Source organism: Macaca fascicularis, chromosome 11, assembly GCF_037993035.2.
Source record: "Macaca fascicularis isolate 582-1 chromosome 11, T2T-MFA8v1.1".
Classification (NCBI taxonomy): Eukaryota; Metazoa; Chordata; class Mammalia; order Primates; family Cercopithecidae; genus Macaca; species Macaca fascicularis.
Genome location: NC_088385.1, coordinates 21,950,035 through 21,974,393, shown reverse-complemented (window position 1 = coordinate 21,974,393; position 24,359 = coordinate 21,950,035). Strand labels below are relative to the sequence as shown.

At 39.1% G+C, this 24,359-nt stretch overlaps 1 protein-coding gene across 45 annotated transcripts in view; it reads right to left on the bottom strand.

Annotated features, from left to right (window-relative positions):
* Positions 1-23,590, bottom strand: part of PLEKHA5 (pleckstrin homology domain containing A5) — a 250,359-nt gene extending 226,769 nt beyond the window's left edge. For 43 of the 45 annotated variants that reach the window (XR_010579311.2, XR_010579309.2, XR_010579310.2 and 40 more), the window contains exons 1-3: positions 23,242-23,590; positions 22,999-23,078; positions 20,690-20,747 (exon numbers count right to left, since the gene is read on the bottom strand). Coding sequence is in view for 40 of the 45 variants with exons in the window: in XM_065523815.2 (XP_065379887.1) it covers positions 20,690-20,747; positions 22,999-23,078; positions 23,242-23,330 (227 nt within the window). In the remaining 5 variants the exon portion in view is untranslated. Of the gene's footprint in view, positions 1-20,689; positions 20,748-22,137; positions 22,474-22,998; positions 23,079-23,241 lie in introns of those variants that run through there. The other 2 variants (XM_065523822.2, XM_074006341.1) reach the window with 1 other exon arrangement.
* Between the last annotated feature and the right edge of the window lie 769 nt (positions 23,591-24,359).

Sequence of the window (24,359 nt, the reverse complement as noted above, 5' to 3'; positions counted from 1 at the left end):
AACAATGTAAGGTTTACCATTAATGGTTTTGCATTAACAAGAGTATTAATGCAATTCAGGTAATTCACTGAATAAGAAAACTAAAAGAAAAAAATCATCTCAGTGAATGCAGAACAAACAGTTGATAAAATTCAATACTTAAACTCATAATAAAAGTTCTTACCAAACTAGAAATAGAGAATTTTCTTCACCTGGAAATGATACCTTCCAAAAATCTTCATCAGATATCATTCTTAGTGTTGAAAATTAGAAGCCTTCATTTTTATGTCAGAGCTGTAGTTGCTCCTATCACTGTACTGGCAATACTAGCCAGCAACATGAAGACATGTAAGGATTGGAATGGAAAAAGATTAAAGGACTGGAAAGGAATTAAAACAAACAAACAAACAAAAAACAACCTGTGATAATTAACAGAAGACTGACAAATAATTACATCAAAATTAAGAACTCTGTTCCTCTGTTCGTCAAAAGATCTCTTGGAATGTGAAGGTAAGCTACAATGTAGGACAGTAAACTTGCCACACATATTATGGGCAAAAGATTATAATAAACAAAGAAATTCCCAAAATCAAATGCACATACTTTACAACTTCAATTACACTCCTATTTACAGATCCTAGAGAAGCTCTTCGACATAAAAAAAAATTCTATATTTTAAGCTGAGTATCACTTGCAGTGCTTATTCATCTTATTTTCCCTCATGTCTGACAAATGTTATACTCATTTGGCATTTAATTAAATTGTCATAATGAAAGAAATAAAACACACACTCAAAGATTTTCTTTTGGTTCTTACCATCACATATAAGTAGCATATAAGAAATATCATTTGACCCCAAGTTCATACTACTGCTACCTGCATAAAACAAACTGACTTGCATTGCACGGGCAATTTATATTATATAGATTATTTTAACCTGCCTCGCTCTTTCCAAAGAAACAAATCTGACCAAAGGACTAAAGACAAGAAAGTAATTGCTATTAATTATTCTTATCTATGAGCCTAAAGTCAAAAGCCTTTCCTAAATTATTTCCAGGTGGTTCTGGGAATTTGTAAAATCTTCCACTGCTGTTCTGCTTGCTTTGTTGCCTATTAGGCAACTTTGTGGTTTAAAGATTATGAAATTTTGGTCTGGTTCATCACACAGTTTGAACTTCCAAATGACTAACAGCAAAAAAGATTAAATATTTACATTAAAATATCTACTGTTAATACCAATGTAAAAAAAAAAAAAACTGTATGACTAAAAAACAGAAAATGCTAATCTGAAAATCTTGATCCTTAATTTTTTTTTTTAAGTCCAGGTTCCAGGCTTAGATCTTTGAATTTTAGACTTGACAATAGTATTACTTAAATTAATTAAATCACTGTCCTTTAGTATTTGCATATATCATTCATGTTTTACATCTTTAAAGAGTTTACATTTGGAAAATGTCATTTCTAATTTAAAAAATAGTTAAAATATTCTGAAAAACCATAATGAAAACATGGAAGCTGCTAAATGAGTATGTATCTGCTTAGTATGTAAGCTACTAAGAGTTCACAATCTGCCTACCCAATACCCTTTAAGGAGCACAGACAGAACCCAGAAATTCCTGGGCTATCCCCCACTCTTGGCCAAATGAGTCATGGCCTCTGTCTGTTAAGTCCCAGGGTCACCTTTCTTTCGGAGTCTACTGAAACTAAATTCAGCAAGCCTCTCAATGCCCAAGTTAACTTGATCTCCAATTCTTCTCTCAACCCATCTACTGACCTGGCATTAACCCGACAGTAAGTCTTTGTTTTCTCCATCCCTGACCTACTGTCTACAGTCCACCTCTATCTTACAAACTTAATTACCTATGGAAATGGTGCTCCATAATTAGCAAACTCCTCTATAACCTCTACCTCTTTTCAAAGCATTACCTCAGTACCTTGGCTGCTAAGGACTTTCCCCCATCAGTTGTCCAACTGCATTCTCTCAAGGAACAGATATTTACTCCCTATGCCCCCAAGGTCCTTCAACTACCTGAGTCATCCATTCTCTTAATCCCAGAACCTTGTCATACCCATAACCTGGCACGTCTAAAATCACGACTTCAATGATCACACTGCAACACCAAACTTCCAACCTTGCAGTATACATGTTTAACTACTTCCCTGTGGGAGTTCTCTGGTCTTGGAAGAATCTCTATCCCAATTTATCAGATCACTTTTTGCTCTACTTCCCTCCTTCCCAGCCTGAAGTCTAACAGTTCAACATTTCAACAAATCTATCATACCCTAAACTCTCCTGCTCATCTGCCTTTCACCGGATTAATCTAGAAAAACCCTTTGCGGCTTCAAGTTTTCATTTTCCCCGAGCTCCTACTGACCATGGGCCTCCCTCAAGATTCCATAAATACCCAACAAGTGTCTGCAATGCACCAGTGACACAGGATTTAAACACACTGTATTTTAACAAACTGCTGACTTGTTTATTACAAAATATTTATTACAAATGTTCGACAGATATTTACTGAGCATTTCCTAAGAACAGAAAGGCACTATTCTTAACTGCGAGAATTTAGCAGTAAAGAGGGTCTGAGGAGGTCCCCACTCTTGTGAGGCTCATATCACAAGGCAGAAAAAAAAAAAAAAAAAAACACGTAAGTGAACAAGAATTTGAATCAGTGATAAGTGCTACAGGGAAAACAAAACAGGGTAACATGACAGCAAGTGCTTGGTCAGTGGGTGTTGGGTGTGGGCAGAACAGGGGAGGTCATCTACTTGAAAGACTTCTCAGAAGTACACTGAGACCTAAGATACCTTCCTCCATCCCCCAAAACAAAAGCAGTCAGGTCTATTTTGGACCTTAAACTGACACAGCCCCAGTGAAAGTATCAAACCAACTAAACAGGGCATCAAAAGAAAAAAACATAATAACCCTATTCTACAGGAGTTAGGAATTAACAGTTTTAATAAAGAGGGTCATTGCACACATGTCCGCATAGATTTCTATATAATCTAAGGAGTACATGTGTGATCAGCAGTGTGTCCAGGATCAAGTGTAATCCCATATTAGAGACTGAAGAACTTAAACTTCAGCTAGGTTCAGTAATTTTTTTCAGCATGTACTTTACATGGATTACAAAAATGCCTCCATCTTCCACCTCTCCTTGTATCTACAACCTTGTACAATGTTAGTCTGCAACTCCTCCCGTTCAAGGATGGAGTCCATTTCTCCACTTTTTGAATCTGAACTGATCTTGTGACTGTCTCTGGCCAAGAGAAAGCAGTAAAAGTGACACTGTCCCAGTTCTGAACCTAGGCCTCAAGAGACCCTTAGGTGCTTCTGCTCACTTGGGTGGATGCCTGTCTTCATCACACAGCAAGCTGGGCCTAGCAGAGGAAGCCGGAGCCTATTAGAGGAAGAGTCATTCCCATCATCCTAGATGAGGCCATCCTAGACCAGCCAAGATCAGCAAAGCCTCTTACCTGACTAGCTGATCTCAGATAAGAGCAGGCCCCACAGAAACTAGAGAAAAAAACAAACTAGAGAAACTGCCCAGCCAACCCAGGAAAAGTATGCACAATAATATATAGTTACTGTTTTAAGCCACTGAGTTTTTGAATGGTTTGTTATAGAGCAATAACTGATACTGCAAGATTATAATGATTTACCTCTGTTCAACTCTGATAATCTATCAATTGTCTCCATTAATGTTTTTGAGGAACTGAAACCAATAATTGCGAAATATTTCAACTTCAGGGTCATCTTCTACAATGAGGCTTAAATAGTGGGTCAGAAAGGAACTGTTATATACAGTAAAGACTCACAACTCCATCAAAGGACTTTACTTCTCCTACCAATAATAATGTTTGTTTCCTTTCTAGAGCTTCTTTTAGAGAACCTGCTGAGAAAGGAATAGCAGTCAGACTTTCATAAGAACAACGGAGGGGAGGATATTGAAAAAATCCAGATGACTAGGTGTGAAAGAACCTGAGATTCTTCTGTTAACAACAACAAAATAGTTGATTTCCTTTTATTTTCATCCTTCTTTTCTGATACACAATTTTTTCAGTGAACTATTTCTGAGAAATGCATCTACTTTTCCAAATTCTCAAAAGAATTTCATTTCTTTTTTTGCAGTCTTCCACCTTCTTCAAGAGTTTAAGTAATTACGTTTTTGAAAGTAGGTATCATACATGTTACCTCCTCTTCTCATTCACCTGGGTAAGCACAAAAAGTTTACTGACTTGAACCGAACCAGGCCTGTCCTGTTTGCTACTCTGTGGGGTTGTAAACCCTGTCTCTACTAAAGATACAAATGAGAAGAGAGGCTTCAGAAGGAACGTGACCTGCTAGGCCCATCACCCACACGTAATCCCAGCCTACTGAAGCTACTATATTGGTCATGGGCTCTGCCTGTGTCAGCCAGCAGTGTGTGCCTAAGCATGCCTAATCTCCAGCACCTTTGCAGAGCCTGAATATTAATACATTTAAAATAACTTCACGGACATGGTGGCTCACACCTATAATCCCAGCACTTTGGGAGGCCGAGGCAGGCAGATCACTTGAGGTCAGGAGTTCGAGACCAGCCTGGCCAATATAGTGAAACCCTGTCTCTACTAAAGATACAAAAATTAGTCAGGCGTGGTGGTGGATGCATGTAATCCCAGCTACTCAGGAGGCTGAGGCAGGAGAATTGCTTGAACCTGGGAGGCAGATGTTGCAGTGAGCCAAGATTGTGCCACTGCACTCCAGCCTGGGCAACAGAATGAGACTCCGTCTCAAAATAAATAAATAAATAAAATAAAATAAAATACTTCAAAAGCTGGGTGCAGCTGCTCATGCCTATAATCCCAACACTTTGGGAGGCCAATGCAAGAAAATGGCTTGGGCCCAGGAGTTCAAGATCAACCTGGGCAACACAGTGAGACCCCATCTCTAAAAAAAAAAAAATTAGCTAGGCGTGGGGGCACATGCCTTGGTCCCAGCTACTCAGGAGGCTGAGGCAGAAGAATCACCTGAAGCCAGGAATTCAAAGCTAAGGTGAGCTCTGATCTCGCCACTGCACTCCAGCCTGGGCAACAGAGTGAGACCCTGTCTCTAAAAATAAAATGAAACATTTCAAACCTGTTTAATTATACAGTTGCAATCCCAATTTTCTTTTCTTTCTTTCTTTTTTTTCTTTTTGAGACAGAGTCTTGCTCTGTCCCCCAGGCTGGAGTGCAGTGGCACAATCTCGGCTCACTGCAAGCTCCGCCTCCTGGGTTCACGCCATTCTCCTGCCTCAGCCTCCCGAGTAGCTGGGACAACAGGCACCAGCCACCACACCCGGCTAATTTTTTTGTATTTTTAGTAGAGACGGGGTTTCACCATGTTAGCCAGGATGGTCTCGATCTCCTGACCTCGTGATCCGCCCGCCTTGGCCTCCCAAAGTGCTGGGATTACAGGCCTGAGCCACCGCGCCGGGTGCAATCCCAATTTTCTTATTCCTTCTTATTAATGATGAGGCATTCATTTCTTTTACTTCTCTCTCCACTATTCCCCTTTACTGATAATAAGTCATTCTGCAGTTAAATTCATTCATTTCCAAAAAAAAAAAAGAAACTACAAAATATGTTTTTCAAACAGCAGCAACAACTTCAACTTCATTCAAAGTTGTGCTTTCATAGTCACTCCTGGGTATACTATATCACATACTGCCTTTAGTATTGCCTCCTCATACTTCATTTCCACTCAGCTATGTAAGTGTCCCTAACGTTACCAACACCCTGAATTCTTCATTCCTGTAGAACATATTGAAGCTAAGTCCTGCCTTTTATCTGCAGCCCTAAACTTTCTCTTTAAGGAAACCTCTCCTTAGTACCATGGTCTAGGCATTTCACGAAGAAACTGATTTCTAATTCCTAAGTCACAAGGCTTTCTTAAATAGAAAAAAGAAATACATATATTATTAAGTGAATGCTATACTGTCAACAAATACTTATTGACTTATGTGTAACAGTTCCTACTTTCAAGAGGTGTAAAATCTATTTGAGAGGAAGATTAAATGATCACATTTCTAAACCACTATGAGCAGGCCATGCATTTTAAGTTGTTTTTCAGCATAAATGACATTGAGGCATATTCTCTTTGAATCCCAATGGCATAAACTTGGAAAACATATACCTACGTATTTTACTTCTTTACTTAATGTTTCACAGCTTTTCAAAGTTTGTTCATATAAATTAACTCACAGCATCATAAGTCTATAAAATGGTCAAGACAAGAATTATCCCCTCCATTTTATGTGAGAGAAAACTGGTATATAACAGTATCAATTTTATCAAAGTAATACAGCTAACTAAGGTAAGAGAGTCAAAGTCTAACCCATTGCTACTTTCCACTTCACAATTCTTAGTGCCCACAGGCTTGTGAAGATGTACTTTGTGGTCACAAAACAGAGAGCATATTCCTATTGGCAACTCTAACTGGTCGAAGGCATATTATGTTCTAACTGCCTAAGTGGGTGCACACTAACTCCTAACTGCCTAAGTGGGTGCACACTGGGCTTTCCACTGGGTTGCAGGAGAAAATATTTAGTACCTCTGTTTACACTTAGTTTTAAATAAAAATAAGAAAATACAGCTTTACTAATATGTAAGACACAGACTGACAGTAATACATGTATATAATTTCTAAACAAATACATGTATAATATTCATACTTGAGGGTGTATACTCAAAAACTTTTTATTTGTAGGAGTGCACAACCAAAATATTTTCGAGATGTCTACTAAGCTAACTGGCCTTAGACATCAAAAATACAAATAAATACCTAACATAAATCACTAAGAAAAATAACTCAATAGAAGAACACAGAAAATATATGAAACAGGAAATTTACAGAAGAGATTCAAATGGGCAATAAATATTGAAAAGGATATCACGCATGGCTGAAATCAGGAGCATGTAAATTCAAACAAGAAGATACCATTTTTGCCCATTGTACTAGCCAAAACTTAACTACAGTAATACCAAGTGCTGGCAAGGAGACAAGTAAGGATAAATAAGTAAGACTTTTTGGAAGAAAGTTGCCTAACAGTAAACCAAATAGGAAAACCAGAAATTAATCTGAATGTGATTGGCAAATGTCTCCCACGATTTGGCCAACCCTAATTCTCAAAGGAGTTTAAGAAGTGAATGTATTGTCATTTGGGGCTTTTTGAATCATTATGCAGTTTTGCACAATGTGTCATATTATTACTTCTGTAGGTTTTTTGCAGCTCTACAGACTTATTAAAAAATATTATTTTTCAATCTGACAATTATGTATTTAAGCATTTCCAATGTTTTGAACTCCACTTACGGGGTTTAGCAGGATCTTACTACAACTTACCAAAGCTAAACTATAAATACAGCCTATTTCAACAATTCTACATCTAACAGCTATTTTATAAAAACATTTGCATGTGACCACAAAGATAATGTTTAAATTTGTTCACTATCACACTTCTAGGAATTGGGTGGGGGTGGGGGGCGGAAATAGGAAAAAACCTCAATGTCCAACAACAGGAGTATAACAAAACCATTAAGGCACTTTTACAGTTATTGAAAGAATGGTACTGACCTTCAACCAGTACTATGAAAATACCTAAGATATTTATTATATAAAAAGTTAAAGAAGAGTACATATAGGACAATTCCATTCTTGTTAAAAAATTTACGTATATATAAGTATGTACATGCAAAGAAAGAAGAGTAGAAGAATGGACCCTAAACTACTGATACTTATTATAACCTCGTGGGGAGCAGAGTATGGGGTAGAAGGGAAAAATCATAAAAGAGGACTTTACGCTACTGCATCAAGGAGTAGGAATATCTTCCTATAAGTCCTCTTGGAAGGCAGAGGGCTATAGTGCTACTCTTATCCAAATACTGCCACTGATAATAACTCCTAATAATCATAGAGTTAATCCAAAAGTCAAATTGACAGTTCAGTCAAGCACATAAAATCTCTGTCTCTCTCCCTCCTCTCTCTCTCTCAGACACACCCTTCACACAAATACATACGTATGTGAGATATCTGTCTACACACTCATATAACCCAAGGCACTACTATCTTGATCACTAGCATAGGTACTTTGATCCTCATGTTTGAACTCTGCTACAGTTGTGTCATTCATCAGTGGGAAACAGCAGTCCTGGTGTAAAACATGGGTATTGCGCAAAGTAATCTAGTCTTAAGATACCAATTATTTATATCTTTTACTACCAACTATATTAACTGTCAATGTGAAACTGGGATAAACTGAAGTTTAAGAGTCAGTTTACTCAGGTATTCAAATGGTTTTAAAGTATTTGGGCTAGCATTCAAGTTCATGACTTCCTTTGATTTTCTAAGTTTGTGACTTTATGATAAAATTAACAGATATTAAATTAGTAATGGTAAATACACCAGTATATCCACTTCCTCACCTAAATCCCTGCATATGTCACTAGCTTATCACAATATGCTTTCCCACTGATCCAGAAGTTGGTCTCCAAATTCTTCTGAATACAGTACTTCAAACAGCTATCACTAAACAGAGTTGCAATGCTGGCTGAAACTTAATTTATCATTCTGGTTGTCCATTACATTATGTCCCACACTCCGTGTATTTGCACCCCTGTGCAGCTCTCCTCCCACTTCTGACTTTGACTTACATCAACCAGGACCACATGGGCAAGCATGATACAAGCAGAAGTTTTATAAGTGCCTGAAAACTGTGGTCTGTTCTCCTAGGATAATTCCTCTTAGAAGCCAACTGCCACGCCATAAAGAAAACTTGAGACAGACTAACTGATGAGAGGCCATGAGGAGAGACGCTGGTGTTTGTTCCAGACCCATGACCTCAGTTATATATACTGCATGGAACTGAAGACCAGTACAGCTGAGCCTAGTCAACTCAAAGAAAAGTGAGAAATTGGAAATCATCATTGCTTTAAGCCACTGAGTTCTGGGGTAGTTCTTTATGTAGACATGCATAACTGAAGGACTAATCTGTGTTTCAAACCATCTGAATCTCTAGTAATAATCCACACAGACTCTCTATCAGTTACCTTTTAAATTTCATCTATTCAATCAGAAGCACTTATTGCAGTTATGGAGAAATGAAGGCACTTTCATACATTCTCATATGTTCTCAAGTGAGAACAAATCTGCACAAATTTTCTAAAGGGCAATTTGGCAAATGTTAAGTAATGAACCATCTAAAAAGCTCATGTATTTTCTCAATTCCAATTCTATAAAATAGACATGCATTCAAGAGTATTCATATAAAAATTTTTCTCACAGCAAAAACTCATAAACAACAAAGCCACCTGGAAGTGGAGGACTAAATACCATGTATTCCTAAAACAGAACATCATAGTTATTAAAAATCTTCTACCGAATAAATATATAATAAGGATACTAATACAGCTAATGAAAATAGGATTTGACACAGTATTATTAATAGCAGTAAGACTCAAATCTTTAAAAATATATATACTTATAACTGTCAATGTGAAACATTATATATGCATAATATGCGCATATGTGCCGCATACATAATTGTGCATAATTGTATGTATAATTGTATATAATACATGCATATATTATGCATATACAATACATAATTATATATGCAGCATGTATGCATATAATTGTACACAATAAGGTTTGCATATGTAATTATGCAAACCTGCCAAAATATTAGTAGAAATTCTCTCTGCATAACAGGACTGTGAATGATTTTTATTTACTCCATCTTTATACTCCTTAGTATTTTCCAAATGTTCTATAATAAAAATGAATTGCTTCTATAAGAAAAAAAACTTAACATTATAAAACAGGTTAAAAAGAAGCATATACACTAAATGTACACTTTTATTATTTGATTTGGAATCATTCTGTGGTATTTCTTCACTAACTTTAAAAAAAATGCCATCAAGCAAGTGCCTGCAAGGTGCAGAAAAAAGGAAATCCTCGTACATTGTTGGTAGGAACAAAAAACAGTGCAGCCATTATGGCAAACAGTATGGAGGTTCCTCAAGAAATTAAAAAGAGAACTACCATATATGATCTACAATCCCACTTCTGGGTGTATACCCAAAAGAAATGAAATTGCCACCTCATAGGAACATCTGCGCTCCCATGTTCACTGCAGCATTACTGGCAATAGCCAAAAGAAGGTAATAACCTACATGTCCATCAAGAGATGAATGGATAAAGAAAATATGATGGAATATTATTCATCATATTCTTGTAAAAAATAAGACCTTGCCTTTTGTGACAACATAGATAGAACTGGACGACATTACGTTAAGTGAAATAAACCAGACAGAAAGAAAAATACTGCATGATCTTACATGTAGAAACTAAAAAAAATTTTAAAGTAAAACACATAAAAACAAGAGTAGAAATGAGGGGGGATGGGAATATGGAGATCAAAATGAGTAGAGTTGCAGTTATAGAGGACGAATAAATTTAGAGACTACAGTAGAGACTGAGATAATGTATTGGATACTGGAAATTTGCTGATCGAGTAGATTATAGGTGGATATGTTAATGTGCTTGACTACTGTAACCATTTCATTACGTACATCAAAACATGTATACCTTACATATATACACTAAAAAGCTATTGCTATCAGACTATATCTATATTGTGATAGAACAGAATAGCTTTTTCAAAATAAATATGGAGGAATTTTCCACAGAGAAAAAATTTACATTAATTTTAACATGTTATATAATTTCTTTATACTGTGAAAATTGGGCAAGGACTTCTTTATTTCTTTTCAAAATTTTGTCATACTGCCCTATTTTACTGAGTTTTATATTTTATGTTGAATAACTTTGAAAAAAATTGTTTTAGAGATGGTGTCTCACTCAGTTGCCCAGGCTGAAGTGCAGTGGCATGATCATAGCTCACCTCAGCTTTGAGTTCCTGGGCTCAAGCAATCCTTCTGCCTCACCCTCCTGGGTAACCAGGACTACAGGGGTACACCACCATGACCAGCTAATTTAAAAAAACATTGTTTTTTGGTAGAGATCAGGGGTCACACTATGTTGCGCAGGCTGGTCTTGAACTCCTGGCTTCAAAGAATCCTCCTGCCTCGGCCTCCCAAAGTGTTGGGATTACAGGTGTGAGCCACTGCACCTGGCCTTAACATTGAACAATATGCAACTTCAACCACTTTAGCAAAATTTGGAATTTTCACCTCAGAGGCAAACTTTTTTAGAGCATATCTATTCAAAGAAACAATATATGTAAAGAATCCAAGTTACTTGGAAGGGATAGGGAACAAAAACCACTCCCCAGGTAGACAGCATCATAGCAAGCAAGCATTGGCAACATTACTCAAGCAGTGACACTGTCTAGGAATTACTCTTCAAGTGGCCAGTAATTTCAGAAGCACCAACGAGAATCCCTGGCCTCACCTAGCAGGGTGAGGTTTCCACCATAGTGAAGTTCTACTGCCACTTGTGCTATATTGGTTTCTTCAAACTCACTTGCTCAGGACAGCCAATCTAAGACTGGCTTCTACTCATTCTTCCTCAAAATTCAGCACTTTCTCTTAATCCTCCCTGGTCCTGGCCTGAACCATCCTGAACAACTTCAACTATTCCTTCTGCAACGCAAGGCAAAAGGCTTCCTTGAATATCACTGGTACCATTACTTCTTTTCTCAGAAGTTTACTGATGCTCAGATTCATTGTCTCCCTGGCCTTTAGGCATTTTACACTGTATTATAAGAAGACCTCTGATCTTCAGTCTTTCATATCTTGACTTCCAGTGATGAACTGGGCCTTCCTCTCTAACTAGATGTTTCTGGATGGCTTGCCAATATTAGGGCCTTGGCTCTAGCTAAGGACAGACAAGGACTGAAGACCAGCAGGCCAGTATCTATTCTAGGAACAGGCATGTGATCCAAGGTAGTCAAAAGTCCTTGTCCAAGATTTTTTTATTTGCAACTAGAGAAAAAAAACTTACATTTTAGGTTAAAAAGCTAAACGGGTATAATTTGGGGCAGCATGTAACCATTTTTCTGGTTAAAGAGAAGCTTTCTGTGGGGGAAAAAAAAAAAAGCAGGTGAGGAAGAGCCTTGAAGAATTTTCTTGCATCACTCTTGAAATTAGTGTGAAAACAGTTTCCTGGCTGGGCACGGTGGCTTATGCCTATAATATAATCCCAGCACTTTAGAAGGCCAAGGCAGGTGGATCACCTGAGGTCAGGAGTTGGAGACCAGCCTGGCCAAACACGGTGAAACTCCCATCTCTACTAAAAATACAAAAAAATTAGCCGGGCGTAGAGGCAGGCACCTGTAATCCCAGCTACTTGGGAGGCTGAAGCAGGAGAATCACTTGAACCCAGGAGGCAGAGGTTGCAGTGAACCGAGATTGAGTCATTGCACTCCAGCCTGGGCAACAGAGACTGTCTTCAAAAAAGAAAAAAAAGAGTTGTGACTAGATGACAAATGAGAAGAAAAAAATGCCCTGGGATGTTCAGATTTAGGTAAAGAGGCTTGCTTTTCTTACGATTTGTTTTAGAGCTTCATTTCAAACACTTGTCTATTACGTTCCAGGCACTGGAAGCATAAAGATGGCTACAGTATAAGACTATCTCTGCCTTCAGAGAACTAACAGTCCGAAAGATTCTCTTGGGTGTGGGTGGCTTCCTGGCCACTTTGGAGAATTCCTAAGTAGTTCAGAGGACATTCCTTAGTGGCCAAGATGTTCCCACAGTGGCTCTGAAATGTCTATCATCTGTACCTCATGAGGACCACTTTATTTCTTTTGGGTTTCTACTGGACCCACTGATTTCAGTATTTTAACATTTAGTCTATATTCACTTCTTGCACACTAATCACGATAGTACAGACTTCAGTAATATAGTATTTCCTTGTTTTCCTGAAAACAAAGTAGACTTTTTCCTTAGAGGATTTATGTGTAGTCTAACATACTATAAAATGTACTTATTTATTGTTTACTTTATCTGACATTCTCTCCCCCATCATTCCACTCCCCAGACGTGCAGAATTTTTTGGTTTATTTCATTTACTGATATATACTAATCACTAAGGCACACAACTATGAGTTCAAAATACATTCAAGAGAATTGAAAGAATACATGAGTGAGTGACTAACTGGAAGACCTTGCCACTGGGACTCAGAAAATCATTAAAATCAGTTGGCTAAACATTGTTATCTAGTGGATGATGAAGAGCAGCTTCTGCAGCAGCTTTCTCCTTTGTATAAATTGCCATACCATACCAACCCCTCCCCCAAGTCTCTCTCTAGATATGGCAATGCTTTCACTTAGGTTGTGGTCCAATCTCAAGACCAGGAGGCTATTTATTCTTCATCTTTCCAGTGACTTTACACTGCTCTATTCTGATCCACTCTGCAGGGGTTCAGAGCTTAACTGTGAGAAAGGCCTCTCCCAGTAACCCCCACAATGGGCTAAGGCCTTTCAATATATGTAGTCAAAACATTCAACGATAAAGTTCTTAAGAGTAGTGTCCATGTCTGTTTCATTCATAAAGCTTAAAGCACTTGGCACACAGAAAATATTCAATAAGCATTTGTTGAATGAATAATTAGATGGATGAATATGAAATTCCCAGCCTGAATCTATAAATAGGTAGATAGTCATTTAGGTAGCTGAGATAGGATAAGGGAGTGGGTTGTGTTTGCTTTTTATGAGGGGAGTAAGAAGATAATGTCAGGAGTCCTTTGTGAAAGTCGGATTTTAGCCACCTAAAATACTATGTCCTCTCAAACAGCTCAAAAACCAAACCATCATTAACATGTCCACCTGGGGCTCCCCCTCCCACACCTACTCCTTTATTCCGGTCAAGGGTCTCATCATCATTCTTGTAGCCATTCAGACACAAAGGCTTTGAGTAGCTTTTGACCTCTTTTTTTCTGTTAACCTCCTTGCCCAGCAAGACTCCTAAGGCCTGTCAACTCCTCTTTAACATCTTTGATCAATGGCCTCTTTCCATTCCTGCTGCCACAAACTTGGTTCAAGTAACTACCCAATTATGGCAACAGACTCAGAAATGCTCCCCTTGATTCCCAGGTTTGCTCCTGTCCAATCCATGCTGCCTATATTAAAATCTCCCTAAAAACCTTCATGTTGTATAATTAACCCTATACTAAAATACATCTGCAAAGGCTTGCCCAGAAAATAAAAACCTCAGCCTGACATTCAAAGCCCAGACACAGTATGGTTCCAAATAGCATTCCTAGACTCACCTCCCATCATCCTAGCATTTTCTACAGAACCATCACTAACAAGCATAGTTAGCATTGCTCATTACACATATTCACATATTATACATGTGCCCATCCCCATGAATGTATCCTGCCAGTCTTATCAACCCATCTGAAAGTGAATCCCATCCATACCCTCAGGCCTAGCTCAACTCCCACCTCTTCAAGTCTTTCCAGGACAGCCCAGCCGAGGCTGCCTCTTCCTCCTCTGAATTCTCACAACTCAAACTAGCATCATTATTATTTTTTTGTTTTTTTTTTGGTTTGTTTGTTTGACAGAGTCTTACTCTGTCACCGAGGCTGGAATGCAGTGGTGTGATCTCGGCTCACTGCAACCTCTGCCTCCTGGGTTCAAGCGATTCTCCTGCCTCAGTCTCCCAAGTAGCTGGGACTACAGGCACCCGCCACCACGCCTGCCTGATTTTTGTATTTTTAGTAGAGATGGGGTTTCACCACATTGGCCAGGTTGGTCTCAAACTCCTGACTTCAAGTGATCTGCCCGCCTTGGCCTCCCAAGGTGCTGGGATTACAGGCATGAGCCACTGCGCCCGGCCTAGTATCATTTTTTTACACCTTTAACTTTAACTTGCATATACACATAACTTTTCACCCTTAACTTCATCTTATATTTATCTGTTATTTAAAAAAATGAAATGGTCACAACAAAACAGCATCTGCTAACAAATACAAAGAAATTCCATCTTGTATAGGACAGACAGGTCCTACGTAAAGCCCTGTCTCCAGGCCATCAACTATTCAACTCTTCAATACTTTCTGTCTTTTTGTATTGATCACATCCTCCTGCTTCCTAAATATAGGCCAGCTTTGAGAATAAGAAGCAGCGAAGGGGTCTATACAGATTAGGGAAGAAAAAAATCCCTTGACAAATCTAGAAAGTGTTCTTAAAATGCAACCACTTGAGTTGTGGGGATTCTTCTTTCTCCATCTTGATTAACTCCTTAAATAACCAGGAGCCAGCATCATTATCATCCCAGATACCACTTCTTTAGAGGCTGACTAGATGCTGGGCATTATACTATATCACAGGAAATACAAGGAGGAAATTGAGCAAACCTGGCCCTGAGCAGTGGTCCTGGGGCTAAAATAAAAAAGAATTCCACAACAAAGTTTACTGAGGCTGGAAGTCCTGACACCCCAACTTGAAAAGGAAAGAGACAACAACAACAACAAAAAAGCTACTGTGAGGATTATAGGAGTTTAACGCTATGCTGAAGTGCCTAGCACTAAATAAGTCTATGTTCCCCACACCACCTCCCTGTTTTAATATACTGCATCTTTCTCTCTACACTACAAACTCCTTGAAAGCTGAGATCATAGTTCATAGTTGTTTTATACCTAATGAATCAGCATAAAGTGCTTCATACATGTAAGGAATCACATATTAACAGCCCAAACCTCTTTTGTTATAAATATGGAAAAGAAATATAATGCCCACAAAGTGTTCTAAAGCCTTATGTAGCTCTAGTAATCAAAATTTGGTTATATTATTACAGAAAGTACAAAACAGTTTTTGGCCAGGCGTTAGTGGTAATCCCAGCACTTTGGGAGGCCGAGGTGGGTGGATCACTTGACGTTAGGAGTTCGAGATCAGCCTGGCCAACATGGCGAAACCCTGTCTCCACTAAAAATACAAAAAATTAGCTGGGCGTGGTGGCGGGCACCTGTAATACCAGCTACTTGGGAGGCTGAGGCAGGAGAATTGCTTGAACCTGGGAGGTGGAGGTTGTAGTGAGCTGAGATCATGCCAGCCTGGGCAACAAGAGTGAAACTCCGTCTCCAAAAAAAAAAAAAAAAGTAAAGTATAAAACAACTTTAAGTATCAAATATATAGTTAATATATTCTAATGTTTTTTATGGTAGTTATGCTAGATTCCCCATCTTCATTCATATTCTGAATTGTGAAAATCTGAAGAAACAGATTTTTCTCCTCACTTGCAACCCTAGTTTTGGTAAGTTTGGAATTAGCATACATTAGATTCAGCTATTGCAGATATTGAAACAAAACCTCATGCTCTGTTTGCATATCTAAGTTCAATTTCCAGAACTTAGAATTTTAAGTTAAAAAAAGCAGTATGAAAACATAACCTTACAAAATTTGCATAGTTTTATACCCTGCAAATATTGTTTTGATCCCCAATCCTACAATGACCTTTAAATAATCAGAATAAAGTTTCTCACTATTCAGAGAGCCTTAAGATTTACTTGGCACTCTAAGTTAACCATATGAAAACTTTGAAGCACAAAGGAATAGTAAATAACACAACCATTTTAAGTTACCATGGCCTGTCATTACAGAATCATTAAGCAATATTTTCAAGGAGTAAGCAGAAAGCTTTATAACTCAAATGTGTAAGATTTTCTTCTGTGCTTTATGGGCTAAGTTATCTGCTTTCTAGTTAAGAATACGGAATATTTAAAGCCACACCTCATAAATTATAAAATTCACTTCATGTTAATTTTCAGCATTCTTCATAAAGATAACACCATAAATTAACTTATAAAAACAATACGGAAATTCAATAATCAAACTCAAACTGTCTGTATTTACACACACAAACACACAGTAACATAATTAAGAGGCTGGCTAGCTTAAGGTACACAGAAAAATTACTTTACTCAGAAAAAAAGAATTAAATATCTTTAAAGATAAAGATTTCTGGCCAGGTACCATGGCTCATGCCTGTAATTCCAACATTTTGGGGGACCAAGGCAGGAGGATTGCGTGAGCCTAGGAGTTCAAGATCATGCTGGGCAACATAGGAAGACCCTGTCTCAATCAATCAATCAGTCAGTCAGTAAAATTAGCCAGGCATGGTGGTAAACACTTGTGGTCCCAGTTACTCGGGAGGCTGAGGTGGGAGGATCACTTGAGCCCAGGAGGTCGAGGCTGTAGTGTGTTGTGATGGAGCCCCCGCACTCCAGCCTGGACGACAGAGTGAAACCCCTCTCAAAAAAAAAAAAAAAAATAAACAAGTAAGATTTTTCATATTTTACTGTTTTTTGGCCAAATGGATGTAAAGGAAAATATATTCTCTATATTACGTATTTTTTTATCTAGCTGCAAACTTGAATTAAAGAATGAATTTCAAAGTGTATAAAATAAACTGATTATCTAACTCAAACCTATACAACTCTTACTCGGATCAGGTCCCTTGCTGACAATAGCAATACTATCTGTTTACATGAAGATATGTATACAAACATTTTACAAGGAAACGTTTAAGCACAAAAAGCAGCAGAAGAAAGTACACACAACTCTGGCACTACATACTTCATACTTATCTGTAGTTGTGTACTCAAAGCTTAAAGAGAGAGGATAAAATAGTTAAGAAGGATAGAAAACCTAGCTTTCCATACTTCCAGCATCATTTCTTCTTGGCACTGTGAGTTCCCTGTTTTCCAGAATATTATAAATCCCAGAACAGGATAAAATTCAAAGAAATTTAGAAATGGAGTTTAGAGGTTGTCTTTTCCAGGTAGCCTAATTTAAAGATGTGAAGACTGAGCTACAAAGTCGATAAGAAGGTAAGACCACAGTTCAGTTCCTATGACTTCCCCACTACAATCTTCTCCTTCTCTTACCACCTACAGAGATGCAATTGTCAATAGCAAAATATAATCCAGAGATAAATTCTTTCTGGTAACCTGCCATTTTTAACACCGACCAACATTTGTTCAGGAGAGGAATAATTTAAGAGTTACACGTATTTCACTTCAGAACGGAAGTAGAAACAACTCAAATTATTTAGGTCTCCCTTCTTGCTGTAAGAACTTTCCAGAACACAGGATCAGGAATAATCAAAGGGCTGACATGTCTTTCATTGGCGTTCCTGTCTTTCCACTTCCCATGTGAACAAAATCCACCCCAATAACCCTGTAACCTCCTTTACATACAATATGATCAGTAACCACCTTTCTTCATCTGAGAAAGAAACGACAATGAAAAACTATAGCCACCAACACTAAGCACTTTGCTACCTTAGACTCCTATCTTTCCCTCCACTCTGAATATTCTAAATATAGTTTATGTTCCTGGGGTTTCTCATCCTGCTGTCTTTGCAAACTGTAAGTTCCAAAAGCATGTTTCTGCTGTTTTATTATGTGTGTGACAATGGAAGTAGTAATTCTGACTACTTCATGAATGAATAATGTATGAGAAGGTACTCTAAATTGTAAAGTTTAAGATAAAAGTAGTACCTCTATCCTATTAGAATGATAAGTAACAATACAAACAAGTAAAAAGTTTCTAGGAAATTACAGCGTACATTAGGGATTTAACTAATCTTAACAGAAATTAATCTTCTGACATAACCCAGAAAAATAAAGCAGTAGCACCTAACATTCAGTACATCATACATTTGTCAATGGTTATTTTTTTTTAAAGTTTAATGAGTGATATGCTACACTATGCTCAATTTTAGGAGAAATTACTTTCATAATATTATAAATTATTTATTGCTACTTTTGGACACAATTATTGCCTATGAATACCAAAATGATTAAAACCTACAAGTTTAAAAATGTCTTTAAAGTAAAATTATTACAGCTTTCTTAATACTGTCTTAATTTTCCAGATAAACCTACTTAGGCATTAGACATGGCACTCAAATAAATTTCTAATTTGTTTAAGTAAACATAAAAGAAAACCTAATCAAAACGGCTCGTAAAACAAAAGAAACTCACTCAATGTCTTCCTAACAGCTTAGTTCTAAATTAAAACATACATACTCAGCCCACACAGAGTAAGATTTTGTACTGTCAAATAAACATTCATCCAAGAATGCATGCAAAGAAATTAAAATTTTATTGAAAATTCAAATGTTACCTCTGTTTTTATAAGATGAGCTAGGCTTAATGTACAGTAGTCAAAATTACATTGCATAAATGACCTGAAATGAAAAAACTGTTTTTCTTCACAAATATCATACTACTAGCTTGACAAAAAAAAGCAGCATCCCTTTCCGTGGCAATACCAACTCACTTTAATTTAGGACGGAAATAACCAATAGAAAAATATGTGATGACTGCATTTCACTCAAGTATTTTTTTAGGCTTTCTAATAATGTATAGTATAATCTCCAAATAAAAGATTTCACCCAAAAATATTCACAGAAGGACTATACCATGAAACTATTCCATTCCTGTATCTTCTGCTTTCTCTATTTCTACATCCAAAAGCAAGCATTCCTAATACTTACAAAAAGCCCTTGATGTTTTATATAAGTATCTTTCTAAAAGATTAAAGAACCATACAGGTAATTATAATTTACTGGAAGTATATAACATGATCTTAAAAATGTCATAGTAAAAATAACTTTCTAGGCTCAATGAAATAAAAGCAACTTTAGCTAGGTATCTGTTATTGTTAATAAACAACCGAAATCTTAACCAAGTTTGGTATTTCAGTATTCTCTTTCACGTCTCAGTTTATTAAAATTAAACAACAAATAAGGTTAAACAAAAAAAACAAGCTCTTAGGTAAACAGTTTCTAATATAAAAACAAAAAGACAAAAACCATCTACATTTTTCCTTGGGGGATTAAAATTTTTCCTACATGATGTTGACCTCCAGCTTTGTATTTGTCTCCAAGTAGTACTAAGTTATTAAGTTTGAACAGAGATTAGTTTAATATTCTAAAGAATTGGTTTTAAGGTTGGGACTGACTGGTCATTTTTTCTCTCAAGCTCTATTAAAAGCCTTTTTTAAACAAACATATCCATAAAACATCTTGACTTTAGACATATTTAAATAAACTGACGCAAAAATACAAACAATGCTCCAATATATGCTCATGAAATATTCAGTAATTATTTCTATTTTTACTCCCTGACCACCATTGTTTACCAAATTGTGCCTAGGTTTACATCACTTTTGCTGCCTGTAAACAGCCCTGGTTAAAATATATATTAACAATATGAACAAGGTTCACTTAAAAAAAAAAAGATGTTCACGTAACTCAAAGATTTTTTTTTGTTTGTTATCTTTTAGCACAGATAATCAAAGATCAAAACTTTAAGTACCACATAGCTAATGACCAAAGAGTATAATCCTCTATTACCCAGGAATATACACAGAAGCACCAAAAAAAAAAAAGGTAATTGTAGTCATATTCTGATGAAGCTGGACTATTCCAAAAGAAAAAACTGAAAAAGATACAAAATGATTTTTAAAAGTGGCCATAAATGATCTAATTTCCAAATCAATGAATCGATGAATATTCCAGGCAAATAACATTAGAAAACTAACAGTGCCATTTTTTCTCTCAAAATTCCAATACTATACAAAATAAAGAATACAGTCACCATTATATGATAAACCTTAGAAAATCATGATCAAGACTGAGCATACAACTATTCAGCTGAGGAGTAATCACAGCATTCTACTTACGAAAGAAAAAATGAAAGTCAAAAAACTCACTTTATATAGTATCTTGCACCTTCAAAAGTATATGCTTCTTCCCAGCCAGTAGGCAAATCTAAAACAATACATATATTACAATTAGTATTACTTCAATGATAGCAAAATAAGTCTCAATCAATTTTATTCATTTTCATTTATTAGCTGTTTTAAGTAGATTACTAACAAAAAAAAAGTGTTGAGCTGCCAATACAATAGTAGATATCATTTTTTGAAAAATAGTAATTCAAATTTAAAGCCATCAGAAAAATGTCCACAATATTAGAGATTATCTGACCTGAGTACACATTGTAATATATTAGGGTGGAGAGGAACTATGTTCTGGCATCCCAAGAAAGCAAAGGGAGGCCTTCTAATCCCAGGTGAAACACTCATGAATGACTAACAAAAAACCAAAACTGTGCGTAACAGGCAACGCCTGCCTCTTCTTGGGTATACTGTGTCTACTTAAGACCATTTTTTTCAGTTACACAAATGAATCCATCTAGGAAGTGTCACCGAAGAGAATGCAGAACTTCCTAAGTACTTAATTAGTGGAAAAGAAATGGCACCGAATACTTCCGTGTTTGTTTCCAAAAATTTGACTAAGAGACGTGAAGTTTCAAGTAGTAAAGTTGGGAATAATTCAGGTGAACAATAGTATCATTATGTGCTACATATTACTTATTAATGACAAGTTGTTTGGATTTCATCAAAATACCTCTTGGAAGTAAAAACAACTGATGTGTGTACAAAACCACAGAGTCCAAGCAAAATAAACCAAACCAGAAAAAAAAAATAAGTGAAATCACATAAGAGAATAAAATTTTTCTGTGGCGTGAATGTTATCAAATCTGTGAGGGTAACTAGGACATATATTTATATCACACATATTTCCATAGGGTAATTATTTAATCTCGTCTTTAATGAAATATCGTCTTTAATGAAATAAATCTGTTATTATCCATAAAAGCAAAGAGGCCATCAAAGTTGTAATATGCGTGTAAAACACCAGAAAGGTATATTGAAGCAAAAGCCTGCACCGGGGAATTGAGAAACATGACGGTGTATTAGTCAGAAATGCCTTAAAAATGTAACCTCATCATGCTTGCTACACCAGCCTTTCCTTTCTTCCTCCACCTTTTTGCAAATCTGGAGACATTAGTCACTTCAGTGAACTCCAGCATTTCACAGAGAAGCAGGTTTGTTCAATATCCTGGCAACTTTAACAGATTCGCGGAATGTCAGAGTGTATCCCAGAGGCCAGCTCTGAGGACTGCTGAAACTGGCCTTGCCTTCGACCCAAACTGCTCTCAAACCTTTCCAATGACCAGCACTGGAGGCAGGCCAGTAAGAGAACACATGTTACATTTCAAAGACAAACAAGTTTCACAAATGTAAACAAAGAATGATAAAAGAAACCCAGACCAGCACTGAAACTACGAGGAGCCTTTTCCAGCTCCACTCACACTGAGCATTCAAACAAGCTCCCAAAGCCATCCGAGAGAGCCGCTTCCCCACGGACCCCCTCCAAACAGGGCCCGGTGCCCACACACGGGACACCCCCTCGCAGGCCCACCGCCTCCTGGCAGTCTGTGCAACCTCCGTGCGGCTGGCGGGGACTTTAGATCCGGATCGCCAACAACTGAGGCTGCGAACGCCTCCTCCGGCTCCGGCTGCTTCTCCTGTGGCAGGAGGGAACGCGCCAAGCGTTTCCCGAGCCGCTCCCTGTCACAGAGCGGATCGCAGCACCCCCGAACTCCTCTCCTCCTCCTCCATCAGCCACCTACCCACAAGTCCCACCTAAGAGGAGGAGGAAGCTGCACTGCAGGAGGCAGCGCTCCCGGGAGGAGGGGGAGGATGTGGTTACGTTATCCCGGCGGGCGAGCAGGGTCTGGGGCTGCAGGGAGGGGAGTGGGCAAGGACTGCCTAAAGGTTGCTGAGGGGCAAGACGGCAGCTGGGGGTGGCAGGGGAGTGAGTAGCGGCCGCGGAGGAAAAACTCAGGACTCCAGGTTTCAGGGATGGGAGCGTCGCCACTCCAGGGGCGCGAGGGTCGTCTAGGCTGGGATGGGGGAGAGGGCGCAGGAAGAGGGCGCCGTCTCCAAGTTATGATGAAAGGCTGAGGAGAAAGAGGCGCCCCGAGACTGGAGAGAACTCCCGGCGGCGGAGCCCCCGTGGCCCTTCTACCTGCGGCCGCCCCCTCCCGGCCTCCGCCCCGCCTCGCCGCCTCCCGCGGCCCGCGGCACCGGGCAGGTTGCTGGGAGCCGGGCGGCCCCGGCTCTGCCGCCTCCTCCAGGCGGAGCCCAACTCCGTTCGGGCCCGGTGTTACCTGTGCTCTGCCGCCGGTGTCCGGTGACCACGGCCTCGCCGGTGACGGGGTGCAGCCAGGTGGTGCTCTTGGCCTCCTCGCTGCAGGGGTGAGAGAAGGGGCAGACACGGAGCGTGAGAGTGGACGCGGCGGCGAGCCGAGGGGCTGCAGGGGCACAGACCCGGGCTCTCCCCCATCTCGCCAGCCGCCCGCCTCCTGCCCTCCCGCCCCCGCGGGGCCCCCGTGTCGTCCCCGGCTCTTTACTTGATGAAGAAGACTCGGCCGCCCCTGGTGATCCCGTAAGTCCAGGACCGGGGCAGGGAGATCCACTCCAGGTTCAGATCCGCCGCCATGTCTGATCCCCAGCCGCCGCCGCCGCCTTCTCCTGCTGCCGCCGCGGCTGCCGAGGGAGGAGGGAACGAGCGAGCGAAGGGAGCGCGGAGCGAGCGCGGCCGGAGCGCGCCTCCCCGGCCCGGCGCGCCCCCGCGCGCGCCCTACCCCCTCGGGCGGTGCCCGCCCCGCCGCCCCGGCAGGGTCCGGCCCCCGTCACCGCCCCTCCATCCCCGCGGCCGCCGGCCGGCTGCCCCGCCGCGCGCTCGGGGGATGGGCAAGCGGCGCCGCGCCCCAGACCCCTCCCTCGGGCCCCTCCCGCGTGCCCGCCCCCTCCGCCGCGCGAAGGTTCCGGGATCGATTAAAAAAAAAAAAAACGCGTCCTGCCCCCAGGGCTTTGCCCGAAGGCTTCCCATCCCAGGGCGCGATCAAAGGGAGCCTAATAATGTCCGCGCCCCTGATTTCTCTGTCTTTCAAACAACAAAAACACAGCGTCCGAGCTTTGTTTTATAAGAGCTGTTGGAGAGCCAACAGATTTTTCCAATATATTTATCGTTTTAAAATGGAAAGCTGTTTTTATTAAAGCACACGAAAGGCTTTTCCTGTTTGTTTGTTGTGTGCCAGATATCAAAGGTTGGACGTGATACGTGGCCCCATGAAATATAACTGGATTTAGACCTGACAAAACAAGTTTTTTCTCTTCCTAGGCCCCTTAAGTCATATCTTATAAAATAAAAAATCTGCTTTTTCTGCTACTTCTTTTTAAAGATTCACTTATTATCAGTGTGGATTTTTACGTCCCCCTGTCTCCAATAGATTACAATAATAGCTTATTTTACGGAGTCCTTGTGACGGTGTACATTTTTAAATCTTCACAACAACTGTGTGTGTGTGTGTGTGTATATATATATATATATATAAACAATCTATAAAAATCCCCATTTTACAGATAGGAAAAATGAAGTTTAAAAACACAGTAGTTTGCCCAGTCATACTAATAACTGCCAAAGCCTGGATTCAAACTGGCTGTAGGATTTCAAAAGTATATTTGT